Source organism: Equus caballus, chromosome 8, assembly GCF_041296265.1.
Source record: "Equus caballus isolate H_3958 breed thoroughbred chromosome 8, TB-T2T, whole genome shotgun sequence".
Lineage (NCBI taxonomy): Eukaryota > Metazoa > Chordata > Mammalia > Perissodactyla > Equidae > Equus > Equus caballus.
Window position 1 is genome coordinate 3616464 of NC_091691.1, and position 24040 is coordinate 3640503.

Consider the following 24040-nt stretch of genomic DNA (forward strand, 5'->3'; position numbering starts at 1 on the left):
ATATCCAGACAGACACCTCACCAGACAAGATGCACAGTTGGCAAATAAGCCCATGAAAAGATGCTCCACATCCTCTGTCATTAGGGAATTGCACACTAAAACAGCAATGAGATACTACTACCCGCCTGTTAGAATGGCAGAAATCCAATATACTGACAACACCAAATGTTGCTGAAAATGTGGAGCAACAGGAACGCTCCTTCATTGCTGGTGGGAATGCAATATGGTACAGCCATTTTGGAAGACACCTTGGCAGTTTCTTACAGAACTAAACATACTTTTACCATATGAATCAACAACCACACTCCTTGGTATTTACCCAAATGAGTTGAAAACTTATGTTCACACAAAAACCTGCACGTGGATGTTTACAGCAGCTTTATTCATAATTACTAAAGCTTGGAAGCAACCAAGATGTCCTTCAGTAGGTGAATGGATAAACTCTTGTCCATCCAGACAAGAAATATTACTCAGCACTAAAAAGCAAGAAGCTATCAAGCCATGAAAAGACATAAGATGAACTAAATGCGTATTACTAAGTGAAAAAGGCCAATCTGAAAAGGCTACATGCTGTGTGATTCGATTACAACTCTGTGACCTTCTGGAAAGTGAAAACTGTGGAGACAGTGAGAAGATAGTGGTTGCCGGGGGTTAGTGGGGAGGGAGGGATGAGTAGGTGAAGCACAGAGGATTTTTAGGGCTTACTGTAGTAGTGTGCACATGTCATTATACATTTGTCAAACCCATGGAATGTCCAACACCAAGAGTGAGCCCTAATGTAAACCATGGACTGTAGGTGATAATCTTGTGTCAATGCAGGTTCATCAGTTATAACAAATGTACCAATCCGGTGGGGGATGTTGATAGTGGGGGAGGCCGTGCCTGTGTAGGGACTGAGCGAATATAGGAATTCCACCTTCTACTCAATTTTCTTATAAACCTAAAACTGCTCTGAAAAATGAAGTCTTATTTTTTTAAAAAGCAATTAACCATAAATTTAGTCTTTCATTAATTTTTTCCATGATGTTTTCAGCGCACAAGCCTTGCATTTCTTTTCTTAAACTTATTCTAAGTGTGTTTATACATACATTCATTCCTTTTGATGCTATTTAAGCATAATTGTTTTCTTAATTTCGATTCTGGATAGTTCATTGTAGATGTATAGAAATACAATTGATTTTTGTATATTGATCTTGTGTCCTGCATCTTAACTGGACTTGTTTATTAGTTCTAATATTTTTTGTGTGGACTCTCGGGTTTTCTAACATAAGATCTTGTCATCTGTGGTTACAGATACTTTTACTCCTCCCTTTCCAATCTGGATTCCTTTTATTTCGTGTTCTCACCTAATTGCCATGACCAGAGCCCCCAGTAAAATGTTGGATACAAGTGGTGAGAGGACCTCCCGATGTTACTGAGCAAAGGGAAAGCTTTCAGTCTCTCTCCACTGAGCACAGCAGCCGAGGGTTTTCGTGGATGGTCTTCGTGAGTTTGAGGGCAGTCCCTTCTAGTCCAGATTTGTTGACTGTTTTTTCTGTGTCTGTTGAGAGGATCTGTGGTTTTTGTCCTTTATTCTATCTGTATGACATATTCCATTGATTCATTTTTCAGAAATCAGTCTGCTTTCAGTTAAGTCAATCTTGCATTCCTGGGATAAATCCTGCTTGGCCCTTTTTACATGTTGCTGGATTCACTTTGCTGGTACTCAGTTGAGCGATCCTGCATCTATATTCATAAAGATGTTGCTCTGTAGTTTTCTTTCCTTGTGATGTCTTTGTTGAGTTTGGTGTCAGGGTGCTCCTGGCTGTGTACGATGAGGTGGGAAGTGTTCTCTCTTCTTGCATTTTTGGTACTTTCTCTTCACTGCATCTCCATGTGTTGCTCAGTGTAACTGCCTTGCTCGCTGGGGTACAGCACTTGGCCCAGCCATGTCCCTGGAAGTTTACAGTTTACTGCATCAACCACGCTTGGCCACAAGTATCCATTGGATGTTGGCCCCTGTGAAAAGGGTGTGGTGAGAGCCCCTCTCTGCGTAGATGAAGTCTCTGAAACCCTGCACTCCAGCTCTCAGGTGGCCATCGGTCAGGCCTTGGGGGAGCTCCTGTTACACAACTGCCCAGACCTCTTGGTTGGAAATGCACTTTTCTGGGTTTCTGTGAAGACGTTTCAGGACAAGGAACATCTGCTCGGTTATGTTTAGGCCACACAGGAGCGAGGTGCGGGAGGGGTCACCCCTGCAGGAAGTGGGAGCCCATCTGAGAAGCTCCTCAAGACAACGTCAGCCACATACCAGAAGGGAGCAAGGGGCTGGCTAAAGCAGAGTGCTCCAAGTGGCGCCATCTGGTCTGGGAGTCCACCACCCTGTCACCAGCCCCCTGAGCCAGACAGCCTGCAGGTGCCCCTAACGTCCTATCCCACAAACCACATAGAAACCTGACAACATGGAGAGAGTTCTGGGGGAAGAGGATGACTGTTTTGGTTTTGCTTTGCTTGGATGGATTGTCCTCATTTTTCTGTGAACAAGTTCATACCCTGTGACACCAGCCTTTCCACATTCAAAGGAGTGGGAAGAGCAGAAGGACACAGACCCCTCAGCTCCAGGAATAAATAAGCCTGAGGGGGTTTGTGATGGTCACATGGTGAGACACGTGATGTGTCTCCGTGATGCAGGGACTGGCATGGAGCAGATGCTCAGTCCACGACACCTCTCACAGATATCCACAAGTGGGAGCTGCTGTTACGGTCCCCCAGGGTCCTCCAGGCTTGACAGGTGCTCCTGGGCTGGGAGGGGCTGCCATTGGGGTCTGAGGGGCCCTAGGGGTGCCCCAAGCTGGAGGGCTGGAGGTGGTCCCCAGGGGTCTGCTTGCCTCCTTTCAGGACACTGTCTGTATCTGGAAGCTCAGAACAGCCAGCACGAGTTCTGTCAATTCACAGAACACTCCCCACAGCCGGGCGCTCCCTCATCAGTGGGTGAGGGTGGCTTACTGCCATCCCATTGTGCTAGAGGTCAGGGACTGCCCAGGGCCTCTCAGCCACATTCAGACCCTCATCTTACCAGCGTCTTGCCTGACTCCCGCAGCCCCCACACCTCCCAGGGTCGAGGGGCCTGAATGGTGCCCAGCTGGTGGAGTCTGTGTGTTAGGATGAGGAATCAAGGAGGACGTCTGCAGCAGTGGACGAAGAGTGGGCTCCAGACCCCACCCAGACCTGGACCTTAGCCTCCACAGGACTGCCAAGACCACCCTGGTGACCTGGACTAGTCACTTACCTGGTGGCCTGGATTTCCTCATCTGTGAACCGGACACAGTATTACAGCTTAACCAGAACCTGGGGAAGCACTGGTGTTGGCTGCGTGAGGTGTGGGTATGGTGGACTGAGTGCGTGTGTCACCATGACAAAAGGCCAAGCGCTACATCCAGTGCCTTGGGGTTAGGGCAAACCCTCTGGAGCAGAGGGACTGTAGTGGTGACAGCAAGTGAGTCGCAGCAAGTCCTAGGGGGATGGACTCAGGCGAGAGAAAAGGTGAAGCATTTGGTACCAGGAAGCAGTGGCACCACAGACCTGGCTCTGGAGGCATGGCCAGGCACAGAGGGGGGCTCAGGTCCCAGGGCAGCCACCCTCCAGGCGGGTTGAGTTGATACACCTGCCTGCTGGACCGTGGATGCGGGATGAATGCCTCTGAGGCCAGGTGGCTGCCTGGTCTGCGGTAAGGGCCACAGACTTGCTCCTGTTCCAGGCCCTGGAGGCCTGGCCCAGTTCCCAGGAAGCTTCGGGTTTCCACCCTGCTCTGGAATCCCAGACCACTGGAGTGGTTCCTAGCCAGGCTCTCTGGGACTGCCCCTCCCCACCCTCAGAGCCCCTCCCAAACACACCTGGAACCAGACTCCCTCCCTTGCCCTGGAGGCATGCCAAAGAGTTCCCCACACTTCCCTGTGGCCTCCTGCCCACCCTGCTGCCAGGCCCTGAGCCTGCCTCAGTCAGCCCTGCAACTGCCAGTGGTTCCAGGCTTGGGTCCCCAGGGCAGGGTCAGAGCAAGGACTGAAGGCTGGTCAGGACCAAGGAAGCTTGTCACTCCCCTTTGCCTCTTGTAGGTGCCAGCAGGTGGGTTGGTGCTTGTCTCAGCTGCCCACCATGGCCCCGGGGCTGCCCAGCACTGCCAGTGTGGCGCGCTTCTGCCAGAAGCTGAACCGGCTGAAGACACTGGAGGAGCCCACCACAGAGACGTCGCTGCGGCGCCACCTGACCACGCTGGACCTGATCCTGCTGGGTGTGGGTGCCACAGTGGGCTTGGGCCTGTACATGCTCACTGGCACCGTGGCCAAGGAGATGGCCGGCCCGGCAGTGCTCGTGTCCTTTGGCGTGGCTGCCATGGCCTCCTTGCTGGCAGCCCTATGCTACGCAGAGTTGGCAGCACGTGTGCCCCGCAAGGGCTCTTCCTACCTGTTCACCTATGTGTTCATGGGTGAGCTGTGGGCCTTCCTCGTTGGCTGGATACTGCTCATCCAGTGTATCGTTGGGGCCGCTGCCATGGCCCGCTTCTGGAGCAGCTACCTAGATGCCATCTTCAGCCGCAGCATCAGCAGCTTCACCAAGGCCCATGTGGGCACCTGGCAGGTGCCCTACCTGGCCCAGTACCCAGACTTCCTGGCTGCTGGCATCCTGCTTTTGGCCTCTGCATTTGTGTCCTGTGGAGGTCGTGTCTCTTCCTGGCTCAGCCACACCTTCCTTGCTATCAGCCTGGCCATCATCCTCTTCATCATCATCCTGGGGTTTGTCCTGGCCCACCCGCACAACTGGAGCGCTGAGGAGGGCGGCTTTGCTCCCTTTGGTTTCTCTGGCATCATGGCTGGCGCTGCCACCTGCATCTATGGCTTTGTGGGCTTTGTTGCTGTTGCTGTCTCTAGCGAGGAGGCCCAGAACCCAAAGCGATCTGTGCCTATGGCCCTCGCCATCTCGGTTACCCTGGTGGCTGCTGCCAACATCCTTGCCTCAACTGTGCTCACCCTCATGGTGCCCTGGCACAGCCTGGACCCTGACTGGGCACTTCCTGATGCCTTCCACCAGCGGGGCTATAGCTGGGCAGCCTTCATTGTGGTGGCTGGTGCAATCTGCGGTAAGTGGCCCTTCCAGACAAGGTGGGAGGGAACAGGGTGGTCTGGCCCTGCCCTAACACTCCAGGGCACACATCTCCAACTGGGCCTGTGCTCCCAGTTGCATCCTGGGCCCAGGAAGGTGCTAATGATTAGATTCTCCACCCGGGCTTGTTGTGAAGGACCTATTCACTGTCCCTCCCAGTTGACACAGAATGTCAGTTCTGAGCATGTGCTTCCAGATCCTTCCAGGCAGAGGGACTCAGCCCTCATCAGATTCTCCAGTGGGTCTGTCACCTAAACTGGGGTGTCCCATTCCTGGGTGGTGAGGGGGAACAATCCAGCACCCCAGGTGCACTCAGGCTCACTCTGAGTGCCCAGGCAAACTCATGCCCGTGTTCCCAAGGGGCCACCCATACCCTGGCCCCAAGCAGTGTCCCCTGGTGAGCCTGTCCACCATTCTGACGTCTCTCCCACCCTCTGTCACAGCCATGAACACTGTCCTGCTCAGGTACATCTTTTTCTTGCCACATATCATCTCTGCCATGGCTGCCGATGGGCTCTTCTTCCAGGTGTTTGCCCATGTGTACTCCCGGATGAAGGTGCCTGTGGTGGGCATCCTGGTGTTCGGGTTCCTCATGGCTTTCCTGGCTCTGCTGGTCGAACTTGAGGCACTAGTGCAGTTCCGCTGCATCTGTGCACTGCTGACCTACACCTTCGTGGCCACCAGCATCATCATGCTACGCTTCCGAAAGTCCCCGCCAGCCAGTTCTCAGGACCCAGGCAGCCCTCTGGGCACCGAGCAGACCTCAGCCTCTGAGCCAGGGCAGCTGCAACCAGCCCTGAGGCCCTACCTCCGCTTCCTGGATGGGTGCAGGCCTGGAGCCGCTGTGGCTTGGGCCCTCGGTGTCCTGGTGTCCTCGGCCATCACCCTGGACTGCGTGCTGGTCTTTGGGGACTCGGTCCTGCACCTCCCGCCCTGGGGCTACACCCTGCTGCTCCTGCTCAGCTCCGCCACGTTTCTGCTCAGTCTCCTCGTCCTGGGGGCCCACCAGCAGCAGCACTGCCAGGACACCTTTCAGGTACTTCCTCCAGCCAGCACCCACCGCGCTCAGCCCAGCCAGCTCCCTTCGCACCTTCCTCCTCTGCCGTGGCAGGATGCACCAGGGCCGCAGGGCGGGGAGGCCAGTACCCTACACCCCTCTCTCTGCATGGCGGGTGGGTCTTGTCTCCGGAATCTCCAGAGGCAGAGAAAGGCTCTGTGGACTCCCGAGAAATCAGGCCCTGGGCCAGCAGCCCTTCCCTGCAGCCCAGCCCTGCACTTGTCCCCTCAGGTTCCCATGGTGCCCCTGACTCCCGCCCTGAGCATCCTCCTCAACATCTTCCTCATGCTGCAGCTGAGCTACGTGGCCTGGCTGAGCTTCTCCATCTGGCTGCTGATTGGTGAGTGGGGGCCAGGCCGGGACCCTGTGGGGGCTACAGGAAGAGGGCAAGCAGGGTGGTAGTGCTGGGACCTGCCCCTCAGGCTTTTGTCGCCCCTACAGGAATCACGGTGTATTTTGGCTACGGCATCAGGCAGAGCAAGGAGAACCAGCGGGCACGGCTAGGGCTGACGGCCACACGTGGCAACCTGGAAGAGATGGTGCCAGCCACGCAAACCCCCAGCCAGGCACCGGCCCAGGAGCCCGGCTCCATGGAGCAGCCTGCCAGTCCATGAGGACCACGGGGGGCCTACTTACTGTCCCCCACATTCTTTGGAGGCTGGAGGGGCTGGCAGCCCCTCTATCGGGGGCAGCTCAGGTGTGTAGGTCTTCCCATGCCTGGGGGTCCTCAGGACCTCAGCCCAGGTGCTGAGCTTCGACTCTTTGGGAGTGGGCCATGGCCAGTGCTGGTATGGTGGACTGTGCCCAGTGCCATCCAGTATATGACCAAGTCCAGCTACCTGGGCAGGTGGAGTAGTGCGGGCAGGGAAGAAGCTTGAGTCCCAGGGACCCACGGTAATAATTGCTTGGCTCACAGTGTGGCCTACTGTGGTGTTCTTTGTGGCACTGTCCTCATCTGTTCCAGGGACCAAATACTTGTCCCCAGAAAACAACATTGATGCTGAGGTTCTAGAAGTGGGTGGCCCCAGCCCTGAGTCAGGGTCACGGCCTAGCCTGGGTCCTGGAGTCCTGCACTCAGGCAAGTGCGCTCTGCCCAGCTCAGAGGGGAGCTACACATACCAGGCACAGAGGGGTCCATAAAGGATGAGGCCAGGCACCTCCCAGCCTCCCCACGTGTCCCCTCAGGGGTAGATCAAGAGAAAAGAGCCTGGACCCCATTGAGGCAGCCTGGAAAGGGCGGTGGAGTTCTGGGGATCCCTTGGTTTCCCAGGGCTCCCAGTGAGCAGGGCATGTCCTGAGGCCTGCCCCGGATGGAGAGGCCCCCCTGCCCAGTCACATGTGTCTGTCAGGCACAGGCTCACATGTCGCACACGGTCCCCAGGCCGTGCACACACAGTCCCCTGGCCGTGCACCCACGTGCAGACTGAGGCAGCAGCTGTTTCCCAGCCTAGGGCTGCTCACAGCTTCCAGCTGCTTCTCTCACTGCTGCCCCCTCAGGGCTTTGTGACAAAGGCTCAGGTTGGGACAGGTGCGTGCACAAGCACCTGGGCCTGCTCCAGGGACCTTCAGCCCACCTCTGGTGGTGGGACCCCATCTTGGGGGTCCCTAGGCCTACCCTGCACACCGCGGTCTCCCCAAGGCTGTGCTCTGTCTATCATAGACACCACCACTTCCCGGTTCTTGCCTGTGAGGACCACACAGGAAGCCACTGGCTTTAGCATCTTTATTCCTCAACTCTCTGCAGCCTTAACATCACTTTCTCTGGGCCCCAAGGACACAAGGACACGCGACCCCGCTCCAATAACCAGGCCTCAGGGCCGTGATCTCTCACCCTGGCCCTTCTGAACCCGCCTCCCATGGACACTGCCCTGGGGGTGAGAGGCAGCAGGGACCTCAAGGCTTTGCTGAGGCTCCAGATGCCAGATGATTCCAGATGCTGCCCAGCCTGAGCCCCAGGCCTCCCCTCCCCAGCTTGGCCCATGTCATTCCACGAGCAAGCTGCCAGCATGGCCCTGCTCACCAGGGACCCATGAGAAGGCAGCCCCTTGTCTCCCTGGAGTAGGTACCCCAAATCCTTACCCTGCCTGGGACCCAGAGAGGGCTTGGCTCCTGCAGCCCCATCCCTCCCCTCCTGAGCGTGGGCCCAGGACATGGGAAAATTCTCCAGCAGGCAGGATTCAGGCCCCAGGAGGATTCCAAACCCTGAACCAGGCCAGCCTGCTGGGGCCTCCTTGTCCTCTGTTAGGGACATTCTTTCCAGCCCCTGGTCTCTACCTGGGGTCTTGGTCAGAGCATTGTCCTCATGCATTTGCCTCTGGTGTGGTGTGCAGCTGCCCAGACAAGTTCTTGGGTGTGACCTTGGGCAGCAGTGACATTTGTGTCCAGATGTACAGCCTCCCCACCTCATGGCTCCCAGGAGCCCAGTGAGCAGGTTGCAGGGTGTTGTGCTGGGGGTACTAAAGAGACATATAGAAGGCCCCAAAGGACCCCATGCCCACCAACAACCCCTCTACCCGCCTCTCCATCCCAGCCCTCCACAGCCCAAGGGCTGCCACAAGGAAGGGGTTGGTGCTCATCAGCTGAGAAGGTATGGGCCCAAGGGGGTCCTGTGCCCTTGCCTGGGGTCCTAGAGAGTCGGACCATCTGCCGACTACAGTCCTCATTCCGTGGATGAGGCCCAGAGCTGGGAGGAGCCCTGCCCTAGGAACCCAGTACAGAGCAGCTGTGACATCTCTTGTCAGGCTGCCTTCTCCCTTGCCTGGGACTCTGGCTGTGCCGAGCCCAGTGTGGGACAGCTGAGAGGGCAGGGTCTCTCCCTGTGATGGGGCTGCCGGCAGGAGGAGGAGGGCTGGGAGCCAGGCAGGGCCAGAGGCGACCCCGCCAGTGTGGTGGACAGCTGGAGAGCAGGGAGCTGCTGGGAACACTGGAGATGGAGCCTGGGAGAGCGTCTCCAGCCCCAGCCCCAGCCAGAGCCCCTCTGGACCAGGGCCCTGCTCTGTGGTCCCCAAGCAGCACGTGCCGAGGCAGGCGTTGCGGGAGGGACAGTCTGCCTTGTAGCCGAATGGTGGAATATTCCTCCCACCCACTGCCCTGGTCCTGCAAGGGCTTCATGCCTGAGTCCCCTAGGTTGTGCTCCCACCATTTTCTGTCCCCAGCCCCAAATAGCAGAGAAAGGCTGTGGGCCTCAGGAATGGGCCAGCGAGTGGTGTTAGGGCCACTCTGGTAACAGTGTCCAGCTCCCAGCAGTAGCAGTGGGGTCCAGTGCGGGGCCCCCTTTAAGGCACCCAGGCAGCCAGATGTGGGGGTGGGGAAGCTGCCTTTCTGCTCAGGGCTGGCAGTTCCCTTCGGGGCCTTTACCTGCAGATGAGGACAGCAGGGCGGGGCTCCATCCACCATCCTCCAAAGTGTAGCCCAGGGTCAGGCAGGCCCGCAGCCCCCTCCTCATGCTTGGTCCTCATAGAAATGGGCTTCTCCATCCACGCACAACAGCAGCAGGTCACAAAGGAGGTGATCTGGGAGAGGCAGGGCAGACCCATGGCCTGGCCCCCAAACTGCCATCCCGTTGCCTCCCCAGCCCTCACCCCAAGACTCATTGTCACCCCAGGGATCGCAGGGGTCGGGGGGCATGTGCTTACCAGCAGCCAAGGGGAGCCATGTTGGCCAGACTCACCACACGCAGCTGAGCGGCTCCAGTGCACAGAGTGATGGTCGTGGGGATGAGCCCAAACTTCCCTACCTGGGAGAGACCTGAGCTGAGTCTCTGCCTGTGGCTGTCGCACCCTCCCGCTGTCCAACCCCACCCGGCCCAGGCTGGCCCCTACCTGCCCAGTGACGAGGATGTGGAAGCAGACCCTGTAGAGCTGAGCAGTCTCCGGGCCTCCACACCTGAGGCCTCCACGCCTGAGGCTTCCCCGCAGTGAGCGGCTGTCCTGGGGCAGGAGAGAGTCCAATGTCTGCTCTGCCCACTCCTGGGTGGCCTGGCCCTTACAGGCCTCTGCCTTAGTCATCCATTGACTCCACTCCCAGCCTGAGTCATGGGTCTGAGCCTTTTGTCATTGCTGGGGACATAGGGGACAATGCAGGTGAACCTGCCTTTGAGAAGCTCTCTGCTGAGTTGAGGGCGGAAAGGTCCCTAAACAGACACTGGAAGTGGGGTTGGGGGAGGTGGGGCAGGCCTGGGGCTGTGAGCCGGGGAAGACTTCCTGCCGGGAGCCCCTCACACTGGATTCCCAGGGCTCAGGAAGGAGCTCCAGGCAGAGATGGAGGGCGGGGAGAGCACAGAGGGGAGGGGAGCAGGGCATGGGCAGGTCCAGCCCCACAGGGTTGGGGAGGCCAGCAAAGCCAGGCTAGGCAGAGCTCAGAGGGAAGTGTCATGGGCGTCACCTCCAGGCCCGATGGCTGTGTGCACATATGTGTGAGGGTGACGAGGTGACATGAGGAAGTAGAAGGATGGGGGTTCTGCTTAGGAGACTCAGAGACATGCCGATACATGCAGTGCAAGGTCCTTGAGTACATCCTGGATCAGAAAATAAAATTTAGAACTACTATTGTCACAGCTGGGGAAATTTAAATATTAGATTTCTTCTGCCAACATTAAATTTCCTGAGTGTGACAAGAGGACGGTGGTCACCTGGGGAAGGTCCTGTTTCTCAGGACAGCATTGAGAGGGGTGAGTCTTCAGATATCTGCCACTTGCTTTCCAGTGGTTTCCTGTGAAATCTAAATAGATCTGGCTCATTCTGGTGAAACCGCCAAAGAGGCGTTGATCATTAAGTAGCTAGGAACCAAAGGTGGGGGGTTTTTTTGTTTTTTTCTACTTTATCTCCTCAACTCCCACCCCCACCCCACTACATAGTTGTATATCTTAGTTGCAGGTCCTTCTAATTGTGGGATGTGGCACGCTGCCTCAATGTGGCCTGACGGGCGGTGCCATGTCCGCGCCCAGGATCCGAACCCTGGGCTGCCGCAGCAGAGCCCACGAACTTAACCACTTGGCCACGGAGCTGGCCCCCAAAGGTTTTTTAACTTTTTGCAATTACCGATTATAGCTTTTAGCTGTTTAACCCACCCATTGTTAACTGCTGTTTAGGCGATAAGCTAGCTGACACCCACTAGGTTCCTATACTTAACATCTCCCTGGAGCCTGGGTACCATGGTAATGGGCTTGTGAGCTGTTCTTCAGCAATTAGAACCCCTTTGTCCACTCAATCCAGGTTGAGACCACCAACTCATCACCTGGACCCATGCAGATGTCTGATAGGCGACCTTTCGACATCAAGAAGCTGAAGACTCCACCCTCAGATCAGGCTCATACTGCCATTTTGTGAGCACACGTCCTCTAAAGAGGCATGGAGTCTGACCACGCTTGCACAGATCATCAATTACGTCTCCTCACCTCCAATCACCTGTCTCCACATTTCAGACCACCTTCCCCCCATCCTATAAATATCACCGAGCCCCTCTTTTCAAGGAAGCGGGTTTGAGACTCCTGCTCTCGCTTCCTTGCATGGCTGCTTTGCCATTGAACTCTCCTGCAATCGCCTTGTCTCCATGTTTGGCTTTCTGGGCGGCGAGCAGAAATGAATGTGCTGCTGTAACACTTTGGCAAGCCAGCCAGGAGCTAAGTCCAGATGGACCTTTTGGCCCGAGATTCGTCAGCTCCTCGCCAGTGTGGAGAACCCGTGGATGAGTCCAGCAGCTGCCTGGAGCATTTCTCCTGAGACTTCTAGGATTTTTTCCTGGCTTGGCACTACCAACTCCTTTGCACATATTTTCACTTTTCAGTAAAGAAATGGTTTCTTGGTTTGGAAAATGTGTTTTTGGTGAGTAACTTTGGTACAAATGATCGGATTGGTATTTCTTCTTCCTTTGGTCTGACTTCAAAAAAGGAAGCCTTGTTTTGGCAGGAGACACCCTCTATGACTTCCGACAAAGGAAGCCTTGGTCTGGCCTTCATTGTGAGGATCTCGGTTTGGGGGATGCTCCATATTAAGGAAGAATTAGAGGAGCCAGTCACAGAAGTTCTCCTGGCTTGGCTTGGCTTGGCTTGGTTTCGGTTCTAGCTGTGATATACATATACTCTGACCAGCCGTGTCTAAGTTCCAAAACAATAGATAATGCTAATTTCATTCCCACCTGCAGCCCAGGCTGCTTTCTTCAGAATTGGGCAGCTTTCAGTTATGAGTCCAGGAAAAAGAAAAAGATGGTATTTTTCCATAACACCATGTGGCCACAATCAGAGAGCTCTTTCAATGTCTAGTCTTAAGAACTTATGCAAATTTGGAATCTCAGCCTCCTCTCATTGTCTTTCAGATGATAATCAAAGCCCCGCACTCAGCCCCTACCCCAGGAGCTCTCCTCTGCCTGGTTTCACAGAGTCCGCGCTCCACTCCAGGGAGCTCTCTGCTTTTGGGGCACCTAAGTGATTCCAGGTTGGCCCCTCAGTCGTTTGACTGACAGTCTGGAATCCTGTTTTGTCTCCTGTCAAGAACTTGAGTATTTTAGGTGCCTGCTGAGTCAGTTATGGGGACAGGAGATCTGTAAATTATCCCGTAAACTGTCTTGCCTGGGGACTGTTGTTTGTGTGACCCTTATCTGGATAACCTTTGGGAAGAGGCCATGAGGATGAGGCCTCATCCTCTCTCCCTTGTTTGTCTGTCTCATTCATCACCTGTTTTCACCAAGTCGAGGTTAAGTTCAGGCTGGACCTGAACAGAACCTAGACCTGTAAGCTTGGAACTTGAAAAACTTTTTGCCAGGGACTTAACTCTCAACCCTAGCCTTGGAACCCACCCCAGCCTGCTCCAGTCCTTTGCGTCTTGCCTCCCTGGCTTGCCTTGTGCTGGCTCAGGTACTAAGCACCTGGGCTGAATGGGACTTGACTAAATCTTATAACTATGTTGATGCCTGCAGTCAGGCTCTGCACCCTTCTCCAGCCCACTGTCAGTCAGACGCTGATGGTGCTTTGCCACCCTGGGCGATGCCCCCAAGAATCCCGAGAGACTCACCCCTTGGGTACATTTTAACTAATTGGAAACACTTTAAAGTGGATGAGTTATTCCCCCAGAAACTCCTTCTTGGAGGAGAGTCGAGTGGTTGCTCTTTGCCTTTATGATGCAGTCGGACAAGTACATCAACCTATGATGTCATGTGAGTTACAACCCAGCTTCTGAGAAATCAAGAGCAATTATACTTAGAAAATCCTTCAAGACTGGAAGTGCAGCTCTAGAGGCAGCTCAGATTCCACCCGTTCTTTTATCTTAAAAAGGATTATCATCTGCCTCTCCAGGAACTGTTATCTATCCCATCACTAATTCCTAGAACTGAAGGAAAAAAACGGCCATAAGAGTGCCCTTGCCAAAATCTAGCTACTTGGAAGTCTTCTCCACAAATGTTAGTAAAAAGCCTAAAACAAAATTTGGATTCATAACTAAGACTTGTTTTACTGTACCTGATTCATAGTAGTAATTTTTAAACAATAGCTGGGGAGACTCAGTGTATATGTGTCTATATGTATGTTGGATATGTGTGATATTTTTATTGCTGAATGGTATGGCCAAAAATTAAGAGCTCAGTTCAATTTGCTTAAAGTAAGCACTTACCTAAATGTTTGGTTTTTTGTTTGTTTTATTTTGTTTTTTTCTTTTGTTTAGCCTAAATTATTTCTTTTTTTAAAAAAAGATTTTATTTTTTCCTTTTTCTCTCCAAAGCCCCCCAGTACATATTGTATATTCTTAGTTGTGGGTCCTTCTAGTTGTGGCATGTGGGACACCACCTCACCATGGCTTGATGAGCCATGCCATGTCTGCGCCGAGGATTTGAACTGGCAAAACACTGGGCTGCTGCAGTGGAGCATGTGAACTTAACCACTCGGCCACGGGGCTGGCCCCTAACCTAAATTATTTCTAAATGTAAGAGAAACTAACCCAAATGCATTGTAAATTAACATGATATAAATTAATCTGTAGTAAATAAAAGCTTATTTAAATTTATTGGTTTGATTAAAATGGACATGTCCTCAGAGTATCAGCATTGGATAAGGTGCAGGCGTACAGCCTGGGTTTACTAGTCAAATAAACCCATGTTACTCCTGTTACAAACTTGTCAGCAAAATAATAGCTCTGTCTGAATGATAACTGATTTTGTCTAATGTCTCATGAAGTTCTGTAGGCAATGTAAATAGTTATTGGGAATGAGTAAACTAAATAGATGTGAAAAAGATAAAAGTACCGAGTGAATTTTTTTAAACAATAATTATGCATTATGGAATATGTATTTAAAATAAATTCCAAAATTTTTCTGGTAACTTGAAACTTTGAAGTTTTGCTAGGTGAAATTGAATGATAAAAAACTCGCTGAATATCTGGGTCATTTTCCAAATAAGATGAAATACTGAAACATTATCATTAGACATCTCCAGGTTTATCTACTTTTGGCTTCTTATTACAAAGAAACTAAAAGATGTTTGGGTATATTAGTAAACATGTCTTGTATTTTATTAAAAGATTGTACTATGAAGTAACATGTTTTTAGAAATTATAAAAGGTATTTACAAATTTGCCAAACCACAGAATGCTAATGTAAACAACAGTTCATAATTGCTTAGTTTTTAGTTTTCACTAAGGTCTGTAAGGGTTGAAAATTCTAATTAGTATGTGTAATTAAAGCTACTAAAAATTAATAAGGAAAAAAGGTTGGTATTCAAGGAAAGTAAGATGTAAGTTTTCAGTAAAGAAGGTATAAAGAATGGAAATGTTTTTATTTCTGGTGTTAAGAAAGATAAATTTTTCCTAAAGTACTAGAAGGGAAAAAGAGAAGGAAGCATGGGACAAATTCTGAATGTAAAAAGAAAGTTACAGAAGGTTTGTGAAAGAGAAATTCTGAAAAGAGCTTTATGCCTGCTCAAGCTGGCTAAGATTAAAGTAAATCCAATTAAGTAATTGGGTTTTAATGTCAAAAATGAGCTGGTGCAAAAATAAAAATTTGGTTTTCTTTCTCAAAAGGATAATTTTCTTGAACTTTTGGCCTGCTCTTGATAAAGAGGTTATAAAAGGTTTTTCTTTACTTCTGAGTAAGTCTATCTAAAAGACAGAAAATCTATGTTTTGTTAAAATAATTCCCTATGTTCAGAAATATTGAGGTCTTTCTATTAAGATTTTTTGACTGTTTTAACTGCGTTTGCCCTTGGCTGTTTCTGTTGTCACTTTGACTGAATAGAGTGAGTGTTGTTTCCTATTTGACCAAGTGTTTTAAAACTTTTTATATTTTAACAAGCTCCTCCAACCCCAAATATTAAAATCCTGAATAAACGCTCTCTTTTGACCTGGAAGAAGGAAGAAAATTTCTCTAAGGATTTTCTGAGATTTCTCAAAGAGACTTCCTATGAGGAGGAAGATAATAAACTGGGCTTATTTGGTTTGTTAAATTACATGGGAAGCATTGTCAAATAAGTCAGGATGAACCTTCTGTGGTGGTTTTGTGGGTAAATGTAATTGATATAAATGTTTTAGAAATTATATAACATTCCTAAAGTTCTGATCTATCCTGGTTTTCAGCCATAATTCTAGTTATTATCTTGAAGTGTTGTATGTCACAGAAGTAGGCAAGTTTCTTTGTCAATTGTCCTTTTGAGTCTTTTGTCTTTTGCAGATAGTTACTGTTTTACTCTGATGCTTTTTGCTTTTGCAAATATGTTTCCTCTTCAGAGAAATTCATGGAAAGAATTCAGACACTCACTCTAGAATACAGGCTTCTGGTAAACTTTCTGATTATAAAACTGGACTGGGTAAGAAATTACAGAACACTAACAGAGGAACTGATGACTTCATAAAGCTGCTAATAGAAGATTAAGATCAAGAATTGATTACACAGGACTGAATGAACTGATGAGGATGATTATAACATAACTTTTCATTTGAGATATTGCTGGGGGGTTTTGATGTTCTGTTTTGTTTCCAGATTTAAGGAAGTCTTTTTCTCTCATGCTAACTATGACATATGAATTTGATAAATTATACCTTTGTAAGCAGATTTGAAGCATTTATTTATTTTTCTCCCTACCTGATCCCTCCAGGATTTGGAAACTCTTAATGAGTGAGTATTGTTTTCATGACAATATAGTTATTTGCGTAAGTTCAATAAGGATCTGTTCTCCTTATAACAGGACACAATTGGTTCTATTACCAAGGCATTTACTGGAATGTCATATTTGAGAAAAACATAAAGACTCAGATATGGCAAGACAGCTTTTGAGGAATAAAGGTTGACTTTCTGGCCACTTGGAAGTATTGGCCTGACACCTTGTTTACAGAGATTCCAGCAATCTTTCCCAGTAAGTAAGGAAGGTTACTTATCTAGCAGGAGCCTGGAACCTTGAAATATTTTTGGGGACCTCAAGAAGAGAGGAATCCACCTAAATCTATAAGTATTGCAGTTGAAATCTGATGACAAGTCTTTGGCTTGGCTTTTCTGGCCTTGAGAGGCCTTTAAAGTTCAATCTAAGATTCCTCATTAAAAGTTCCAGCAAAGCAGATTTAAAAGAGCCTATATGATCAATGGCTATTCTTGCTGTACTTATGTAAATAATTGGGCCAAGTTTATTGAAATTACTTATCTTACAAACTCATCAGTCTTAATTTGGCTATCTTTTATAAAAATGAGGGTGACTTTAGAGAGAAAAACTAAGTTTCAGTAAAAACCATAGTACACATTCATGGATAGGCACAACAGGAGATTCCCTCAAGATTGAGGATGAACAACAAAAGGGGACACTGATACCAGCTCAACACAAGGTTGACATAAGGGAAGCCATATTGTAGAAAGGAACCATATTATAACTTTGAATGACCTCTAATTAACTAACTCAGACATGCTCTGTAGATTTTATGGCCCCTCCCAACTGTTATAAGTTGATGACTTTTGTCTTTCAAGTTCTTTAGGAATGTGATGCTGCCCAGGCAGAGGCTATGCTGATGGCCATCCTCAATGACAACTGAAAGATCAGGGTATAGGGCGTTGCTCTGGCCTCTGATGCATATGCAGTAAAACAAGAGACTTATCAGGAACTAAGAGCAGATGCCTCCCCCACCTGAAGATCAGATGGAGGCCCCGCTGGATTAGGTCTGTTTTTCAGGGACTGTTAAAATTTGGATTGTCTATACTTCTTATCCTTCTGGTCTGATGCTTGATTATAAAATGTGCCTTTAGATGTTGTTCCAAAACTGTTGAGCAAGGTACCAAATTGTAATAACACAAAATGTCAACATGAAGCCAGGAACAAGAGAATATTTCCAAATGAGTGCTAAACAGTTTCATTCCTCTAACCCAGATCTATGCCCCAATTCAGCAGGAAATGGCTAGATTGGTCGTCGCCCCAAATCTCTCAAGAATGAGGACTACCATAGAATAGGAGGGACTGAAACCAGCAAACAGTTAGCCATTGATGATTAAGTAGCTAGGAACTGCAGAGTTTTTTTCCTTTTTGCGATTACCGATTATAGCTTTTAGCTGTTTAACCCGCCCATTGTTAACTGTGCTGTTTAGGCAATAAGCTAGCTGACTCCCACTAGGCTCCTATAGTTAACATCTCCCTGGAGCCTGGGTCACCATGGTAATGGGTGTTTGAACTGTTCTTCAGCTATTAGAACCCTTTTGTCCACTCCAGGCTGGTTGAGACCACCAACTCATCACCTGGGCCTGCGCAGACGTCTGATAGGTGACATTTTGACATCAAGAGGCTAAAAACTCCACCCTCAGATCCTGCTCATGCTGCCATTTTGTGAGCACGTGTCCTGTGAAGAGGCGTGGAGTCTGACCACGCTTGCACAGATCATCAATTACCTCACCTCTCCTCTCCTCCAATCACCTGTCTCCACATTCCAGACCACCTTCCCCCCATCAATAAATGTCCCTGAGCCCCTCTTGTCAGGAAAGTGAATTTGAGGCTCATGCTCTTGCTTCCTCACGTGGCTGCTTTGTGATTAGACCTTCTCTCTGCTGCAATCTCGTCATCTCAGAGTTTGGCTTTTTGGGTGGCAGGCAAAAACGAACATAGTGTGGCAATGCTAGAGAGGGAGAGAGAAAGCAAATGGGGTAAAATGCTAAAAAACATAATCACAAAAGCTGGTGAACACAGATGAAGGCAATATGAGTTTTCATGGTACTAATATTTGAAGTTTTCTATAGATTCTTATAATTTTTTGGATAAAACCTTAAGAGAAAAGCTTAAAAAAAAAAAAAAACCCTGTGCCATGGAGGGAGGTGATGGAGGCAGGGTGGAGTGGAGGAGGGGCTGGGGTGAGGGGTCCCAGCTGCAGCAGGGTGAGGGGACAGATGGGGTGGAGGCAAAAGGGCTCAGGAGGGAGGCTGGACGGAGGCTGTGCTGGGGGACCTGGAGCTGAGAGACCCTCTCCTGCGCTAGGACCCCCCCCCCCCGCACACACAGCAGAGCGTCCAGAGGGATGGGCCAGGCTGTGGTCTGTCCTGGCCGCCACAAGAGGACAGGTTGGAGAGGGCCTGGCTGAGGAGCAGCCGGCAGGCAGGAGGGCCACACCTGAGGTTGTAGCTCCTCTCCTGCAGCTGGAGGGAGTCATGGGGCCAGTAGTTGGAGCCCCCAGCGTCCAGGTCACAATCCCAGTGGACGTGGATGCCACAGCGCTGCCCTGCACACAGTGCATCACTGATCCACCAGCACGTGGGCCCCGGACCCTCTCCATGAGCCCTCCTGCAGCCCTGCCCCCCACAGACCCACCAGCAATACCAGGTCCTCAAAGGCCCCTCCAGCTGTGTCCACGAGGTCCCCGATGTGGAACACAGGGCAGCAGGGGCTGAGACGTGGGTCATGACAACAGCACTTGAAATAGGTGGTGTCCTAGGTCTCCAAGGTGTTGGACCTGAGAGGGTATGGGGCTGGAGGGGTTGGGCCAGGCAGGGGACAAGGATGATCTGGGGCCAGCCCGGACCCACCGTGCTTACTTGGAGAAGTTGAACTTGCTGAAGGTGCCTGTTTTTGATGAACAGCTTGAAGTTCTCAGCCTGGATAATCAAGGGCTTCCTGCAGGTGGGAGAGGTAATGGGAAGGCTGTGCTGGTCCTGGGACCCTGTGCTGGGTGTTGGGGTCACTTACACAGGCACCGTGTCACTCTCCATGGGGCACTATCCCCGGATCGCACAGGTCCTGTAGGTCCAATTGAATATCACATAGTGACCCGTTTTTGTGCCTTGAAAATACAAGACAAACTCCATGCCCTCCAATCCCCACAGGGCCTGGAAAGGGAGTGGGCAGGGGGCTCTTGGCAGAAATAAGAGAGGCAGAGCCACCACTGAGCCTGGACACAGGAGACCCCAAGGTCCCAGTCCAGCCCCCTGAACCCCCACCCAGTGGAGGCGCTGGAAGACAGGGTCCACAGTTACCGTGGCTGTGCGTCCCCGTCTCCCCTTCAGGACAGTCCTCGTCAGACCAGCAGGTGCCCAGTGGAATGGAAGGGGCTGAGGTGGTGAGAGAGCAGAGCTGTCCAGGCCCAGGAGGCCTCCGCTGTGTGACCCGCCCTGCAGTCCACCGGGACCAGCCCCTTCCCTGCTTAGCCCCCAGGTTCCCTGATTTTGGGGCACATGGGAAAGCTGTAGGGTGCAGATAAAAGGAGGTGCACAGATGGGGAGGGTGAGCAGCTCCCCAGCCAGATAGGGGCACAGTGCTGTCTCCCAAGGCAGAGCAAGACTCCTTCCCTCCTGACAGTTCTGTCCCCGGGGGAGCAGAAGTGACTCCTCAAGGCCCAGCTCCTCTGGTCCAATTCAGATGACAGAATAGGGAAGATGGAGGGACTCTGGGAGGGTGAGCTCATGCCGGGGTGGAGGTGCTGGGTGTGGCACACAAAGGGCAGGACCCTCATCAGAGGGGTCCGTAGGGAAGTGGACCCCACACACTGGCCAAGGGACCATAGGCCAGTCCCTTCCTGGCTTGTTCTGCTGTAAACAGGGACATTAGTGCCTGCACAGGGTCACAGATTTCTGGGCATCAGCCAAGAGGGGGCAGGGGTGAGCTCTCTGGGAGTCTCAGACCCCGGAGAGGAAGCACCCTCAAGCATCGGGCACTGGCACAGACATGGCTCTGCCAGGTGGAGGGTGGACGCCACTGTCCAGGGCCCCTGGCTCAGGGGCAGCAGGAGGAACCCAGCACCGGGATGGCAGGAAGGGCTGGGGACTCGGAGAAGCCAAATGAGACGGTGGGACTTTGTTGGGGTGGAACTTTGAGAAGTGGCATGGGACAGAGTGGGGCCACCTGCTCTGCCTCACTCTCCCTATGTCCTGAGTCTGCCCCTCCTCTCCACCCAGGCTGGGCCACCATCTCCTCCGACAGGACCCCATGGTGACCAGCATGGGCCCCGCCTCTGCCCTCATCCACCTCCCTCCAGCAGCCCGCGTGGTCCATCCCTATGCACAGACTGTCGCGCCCCTCCCCTGAGCCCGTGTGTGGCTCCGCTGCTGCTGGATCCACTTCAGCTCCTGAGAGCGGCTCACAGGGCCCTGTGACCCAGGGCGACCCCGTTCCTGGCCCAGTCCACATCTAGGGACAACCCTACTCAGTGCAGGGAGCCCTGGAGGGGCCTCATCTCACACAGCTCGGGGTCTTTACCCACACAGCCCCCTCTGCCTGGACATCCTCAAGATCCCCCTCCAGCCTCACACCCTGCAGGAACCCTTCCCGAGGCCCCGGGTCACCTGACGTGACTCCCTGGGTCTCCCAGCTGCAGCTTCTGCCCCCATCGCAGGACCAGTCACCTTGGCTGCACTGTCTGTGCAGGAGCTCTGTGAGGTGGGGACGGTGGAGTTTTGCAAGCCTGGTCTGGGGGAGGTTTGACAGGTGTTTGCTGGAGGCTGTGACACCACAAGGACACTGCTTGTGCTGGGAGGAACCAGATGATCAGGCCCCTGAGAGGAGCTGGCAGGAACTCCGCTATTCTCAGGAAGCCGGCTTGTCGGATCTGATGGATTACCCAGCCCTGGCAGTTTCAAGGGAAGGGCCAGAAGCCCAGACAGGGGCAGAAGGGGTCACAGAATTCCAGAAAACACAGACTCATGGCCCCAGCACAATTTCAGGACAGTCTACAAGCCGAACATTAACTAGACATCTCTGAGCATTTAGAAAGGGAAGGACATCGTGTGTATTTCCTAACGTCAGCACATCCTCTGTGCACATGCCTCACTTTGTGGATGGAGCCAACAAAAGACATGTGGCACCCCAGCCACGGTAGTGGGACCAACAACCAGGAGTCAGGGGACAGGTGGACACACAGTTACGCGCCAGCCGAGCAAGCGATTCAGTGTTGGACTCAATTAAACAAAGATGTCACCGTGGAGGCAGGCTTCCAGGGCTGTGTCCTGGGTCCCAACTGTTCACACAAAATCCACAACTGGGGAACCTCACAGAGAACAACAGTGGAAGCATCCAGAAGCCCACTGCTCAGGGGTGCAGACTCCCATCACCCACAGGCTGGAGGCCTTGGGTCAGTGACTCAGCCTGGCTGAGCCTCAGTCTTCTCCTCTTCAATGGGGCCTGCAGTAATTCCTGCCAGGCAGGGTGCTTGGGAGACGAAATGAAATGATTCAGGAAAGGTCTCAGCTCAGAGCAGGGGCTACAGCAGCACATGCTGAGCCTCAGGCACCTGGGAAGGAGAAGGGGGGACACAGCTGTGACCCAGGGCTGGCAGAGGAACCAGGGAAGTGCTGGGAGGCTCCCAGGCAGCCTGACCTCTGGCCATCTGCCCTGAACTCCTTCTGGCATCACAAGGAACTTAGTCACCAGGAAGAGCACTTTCTCTCCCTGGACGGCAGGGGTCAGGGTTGGCCCTTGTTGGCTCCTCCATGGGAGAGTCCAGAAGCTGGCAGCTGGGTTTGGGAGGGAAGAGGTCCTACCCCATCGAGTCATCCACCCTGTGCCTGAGGGAAACGCCTCCAGTGAGGTGAGTTGAGGCTGAGACAGGAGGCTGACTGGGTTTCTGGCCATTTCTGAGCCCTTTTCCAACTCTTTGAGGCAAGTTTTTTTCTCTAGCCACTCTCATTCACTCAAACCAGAATTTTCCACGACCTTCCCGCTCTAGGCACTGAAGATCCAGAGCTAAATGGGGCCAGGCGCCAGCCCAGGCTAGTGGGGAGGTGGACCCTCATTGCACGCATGGCCGGGGGCCAGGGGAGCAGGTGGTAAGCTCTGCCCGGGAAAAGGCAGGGGCTGTGTGGAAGGGTGGCTGGCACCACGTGCTGCCCGTGACACCTCTGCACATGTCGGGGATGCACACCCAGGAAGGAGGGGAGGGCTGGGCAGAGGGCAGCGGGGGTGGCAGCAGTCAGGATCTGCAGGGACTTGGTGGCCACCATCACGGAAAGGGAGCCTCCAAGGGTGGCAAGCAAGGGCTGGCAGGTTCTGATGGTGTCACCTGTGAAAGCTCAGCCTGACCTCTGCATGGAGCACACCTGGGGGCCACAGGAAGACCACAGGGACAGTGGGGGCAGCAGGGAAACCGTCACAGATGGAATGGAGGGGAGGAGGGCCAGGGAGGTGTCAAGCTTTGGCACTGCGGACATCATGGCCTCAGTGGATGAAAAGAGGCCCCCCTGGGAGAGGGAGAGTGTTCCCTTGGATGAGGTGGGTGTGCACCAGGAGGCAGCTATGCTGGGGCAGGTGTCCCTGGGGTACAGTGTGGGCATCAGCAGAACAGAGGAGACGGGGGCTGTGGAGGATCTGGGTGGAGGGAGGAGGGGCTGGAAGGCAGCATGGGGCAGGCAGAGGAGGCACCAGCCTGCATGGCCCAGGGCAGGGAGGGAGCATTCAGGAGCTCCAGGCCCTGCCCCCTGCCCCCCACCCCTCCCTCAAGCTCAAGTGTTGAGCCCCCAGACCCTCCACTCTTCCAGATGCCCCTTTGTAAATGCAGTCCCTCTGGCCCCGTTTCCTGGCCCATCCCCTTGTCCACCTGGAAACCTCTTACACATCCCCAAGAGCCTGTCCAGGGCTACTCCTCTGTCAGGTCCTTCCTGAGCCTGGCCCTGTGACAGTGCCAGCACACCCTCTGGCATCACATCCCCTCTTGCACACACTCACTGCAGGGGTGGGATCAAGGGTCAGCGCCTGGGAGCAGCACCCAAGCACTCACCTGTGGCAGCTTCACAAAGTCCCCACGTCTCATAGCTGGTTCCCAAACTCCTTTTCTGGGTCACAGAAACCCCTTTGAGTTTGGTGATGATGGGAAACCTGGGGGTCCAGGTCCTGCTCCTGGTAGCATTTTTTTGGTGAGGAGGGCCCACCTGGAGAGGAGGCGATGGGCAGTGTGGCCTGTCCCCTGCACACAGTGAGCAGCAGCAGAGCTGGCCCTGCCCACTCAGCCCGTACACACCCTATAGGCTCCCAGCACAGCGTTCAGGCCCCGCCTCTTCTCCAGCCTCATTTCCACCCAAACACCCTGCACAGGCCAGACATTTGGGCCATGCATTGGAGAGCCCTGCACTCAGACTGAGCTGCCCACCTCCTCCCTCACCAGCCTCACCCTCCCTTGCCCTGGCCACACCAGCTCCTCCTCAAAGGCTCCCTTGACCAAGCACAGCTGGTAGCCTTTCTCAGGGACCTCAGGGCTGGAGCTCTCACAGGAGTCAGGGACTACCTCCTGCCCTCCTGGGGCCTCCTGGGCAGGGCGAGACCATCCTGCTCTGTGCCCAGAGCCCAGCACGGGGCTGGGGACAAGACCCAGAAAGAGGGCAGGTGGACGCACAGGAGGACACAAGCACACGGCTTGCTCTTGTCCCTGCTGGCCTCTAGACAGACGGAGATCCTTCCTTCTGCCCCTACCCTGTCCAACATGCCCC

The 24040-nt window shown here is 52.7% G+C and overlaps 1 protein-coding gene and 1 pseudogene across 6 annotated transcripts in view; one reads left to right on the forward strand and one right to left on the reverse strand.

The window, feature by feature from the left end:
- Positions 1-16222, forward strand: part of LOC100056096 (cationic amino acid transporter 4) — a 35010-nt gene extending 18788 nt beyond the window's left edge. Inside the window, exons 2-6 of one of the 6 annotated variants that reach the window (XM_005612367.4) lie at positions 4092-5113; positions 5580-6172; positions 6425-6533; positions 6616-6890; positions 11407-16222. In XM_005612367.4, the coding sequence (XP_005612424.2) occupies positions 4132-5113; positions 5580-6172; positions 6425-6533; positions 6616-6890; positions 11407-11520 (2073 nt within the window). In that variant the 5' untranslated portion in view covers positions 4092-4131 and the 3' untranslated portion in view covers positions 11521-16222. Of the gene's footprint in view, positions 1-3079; positions 5114-5579; positions 6173-6424; positions 6534-6615; positions 6891-11406 lie in introns of all 6 variants that reach the window. The other 5 variants (XM_070276082.1, XM_070276081.1, XM_070276083.1 and 2 more) reach the window with 5 other exon arrangements.
- A 1981-nt stretch (positions 16223-18203) lies between these two features.
- The window catches only part of LOC100056265 (P2X purinoceptor 6-like), a 66556-nt pseudogene continuing 60719 nt past the window's right edge, over positions 18204-24040 (reverse strand).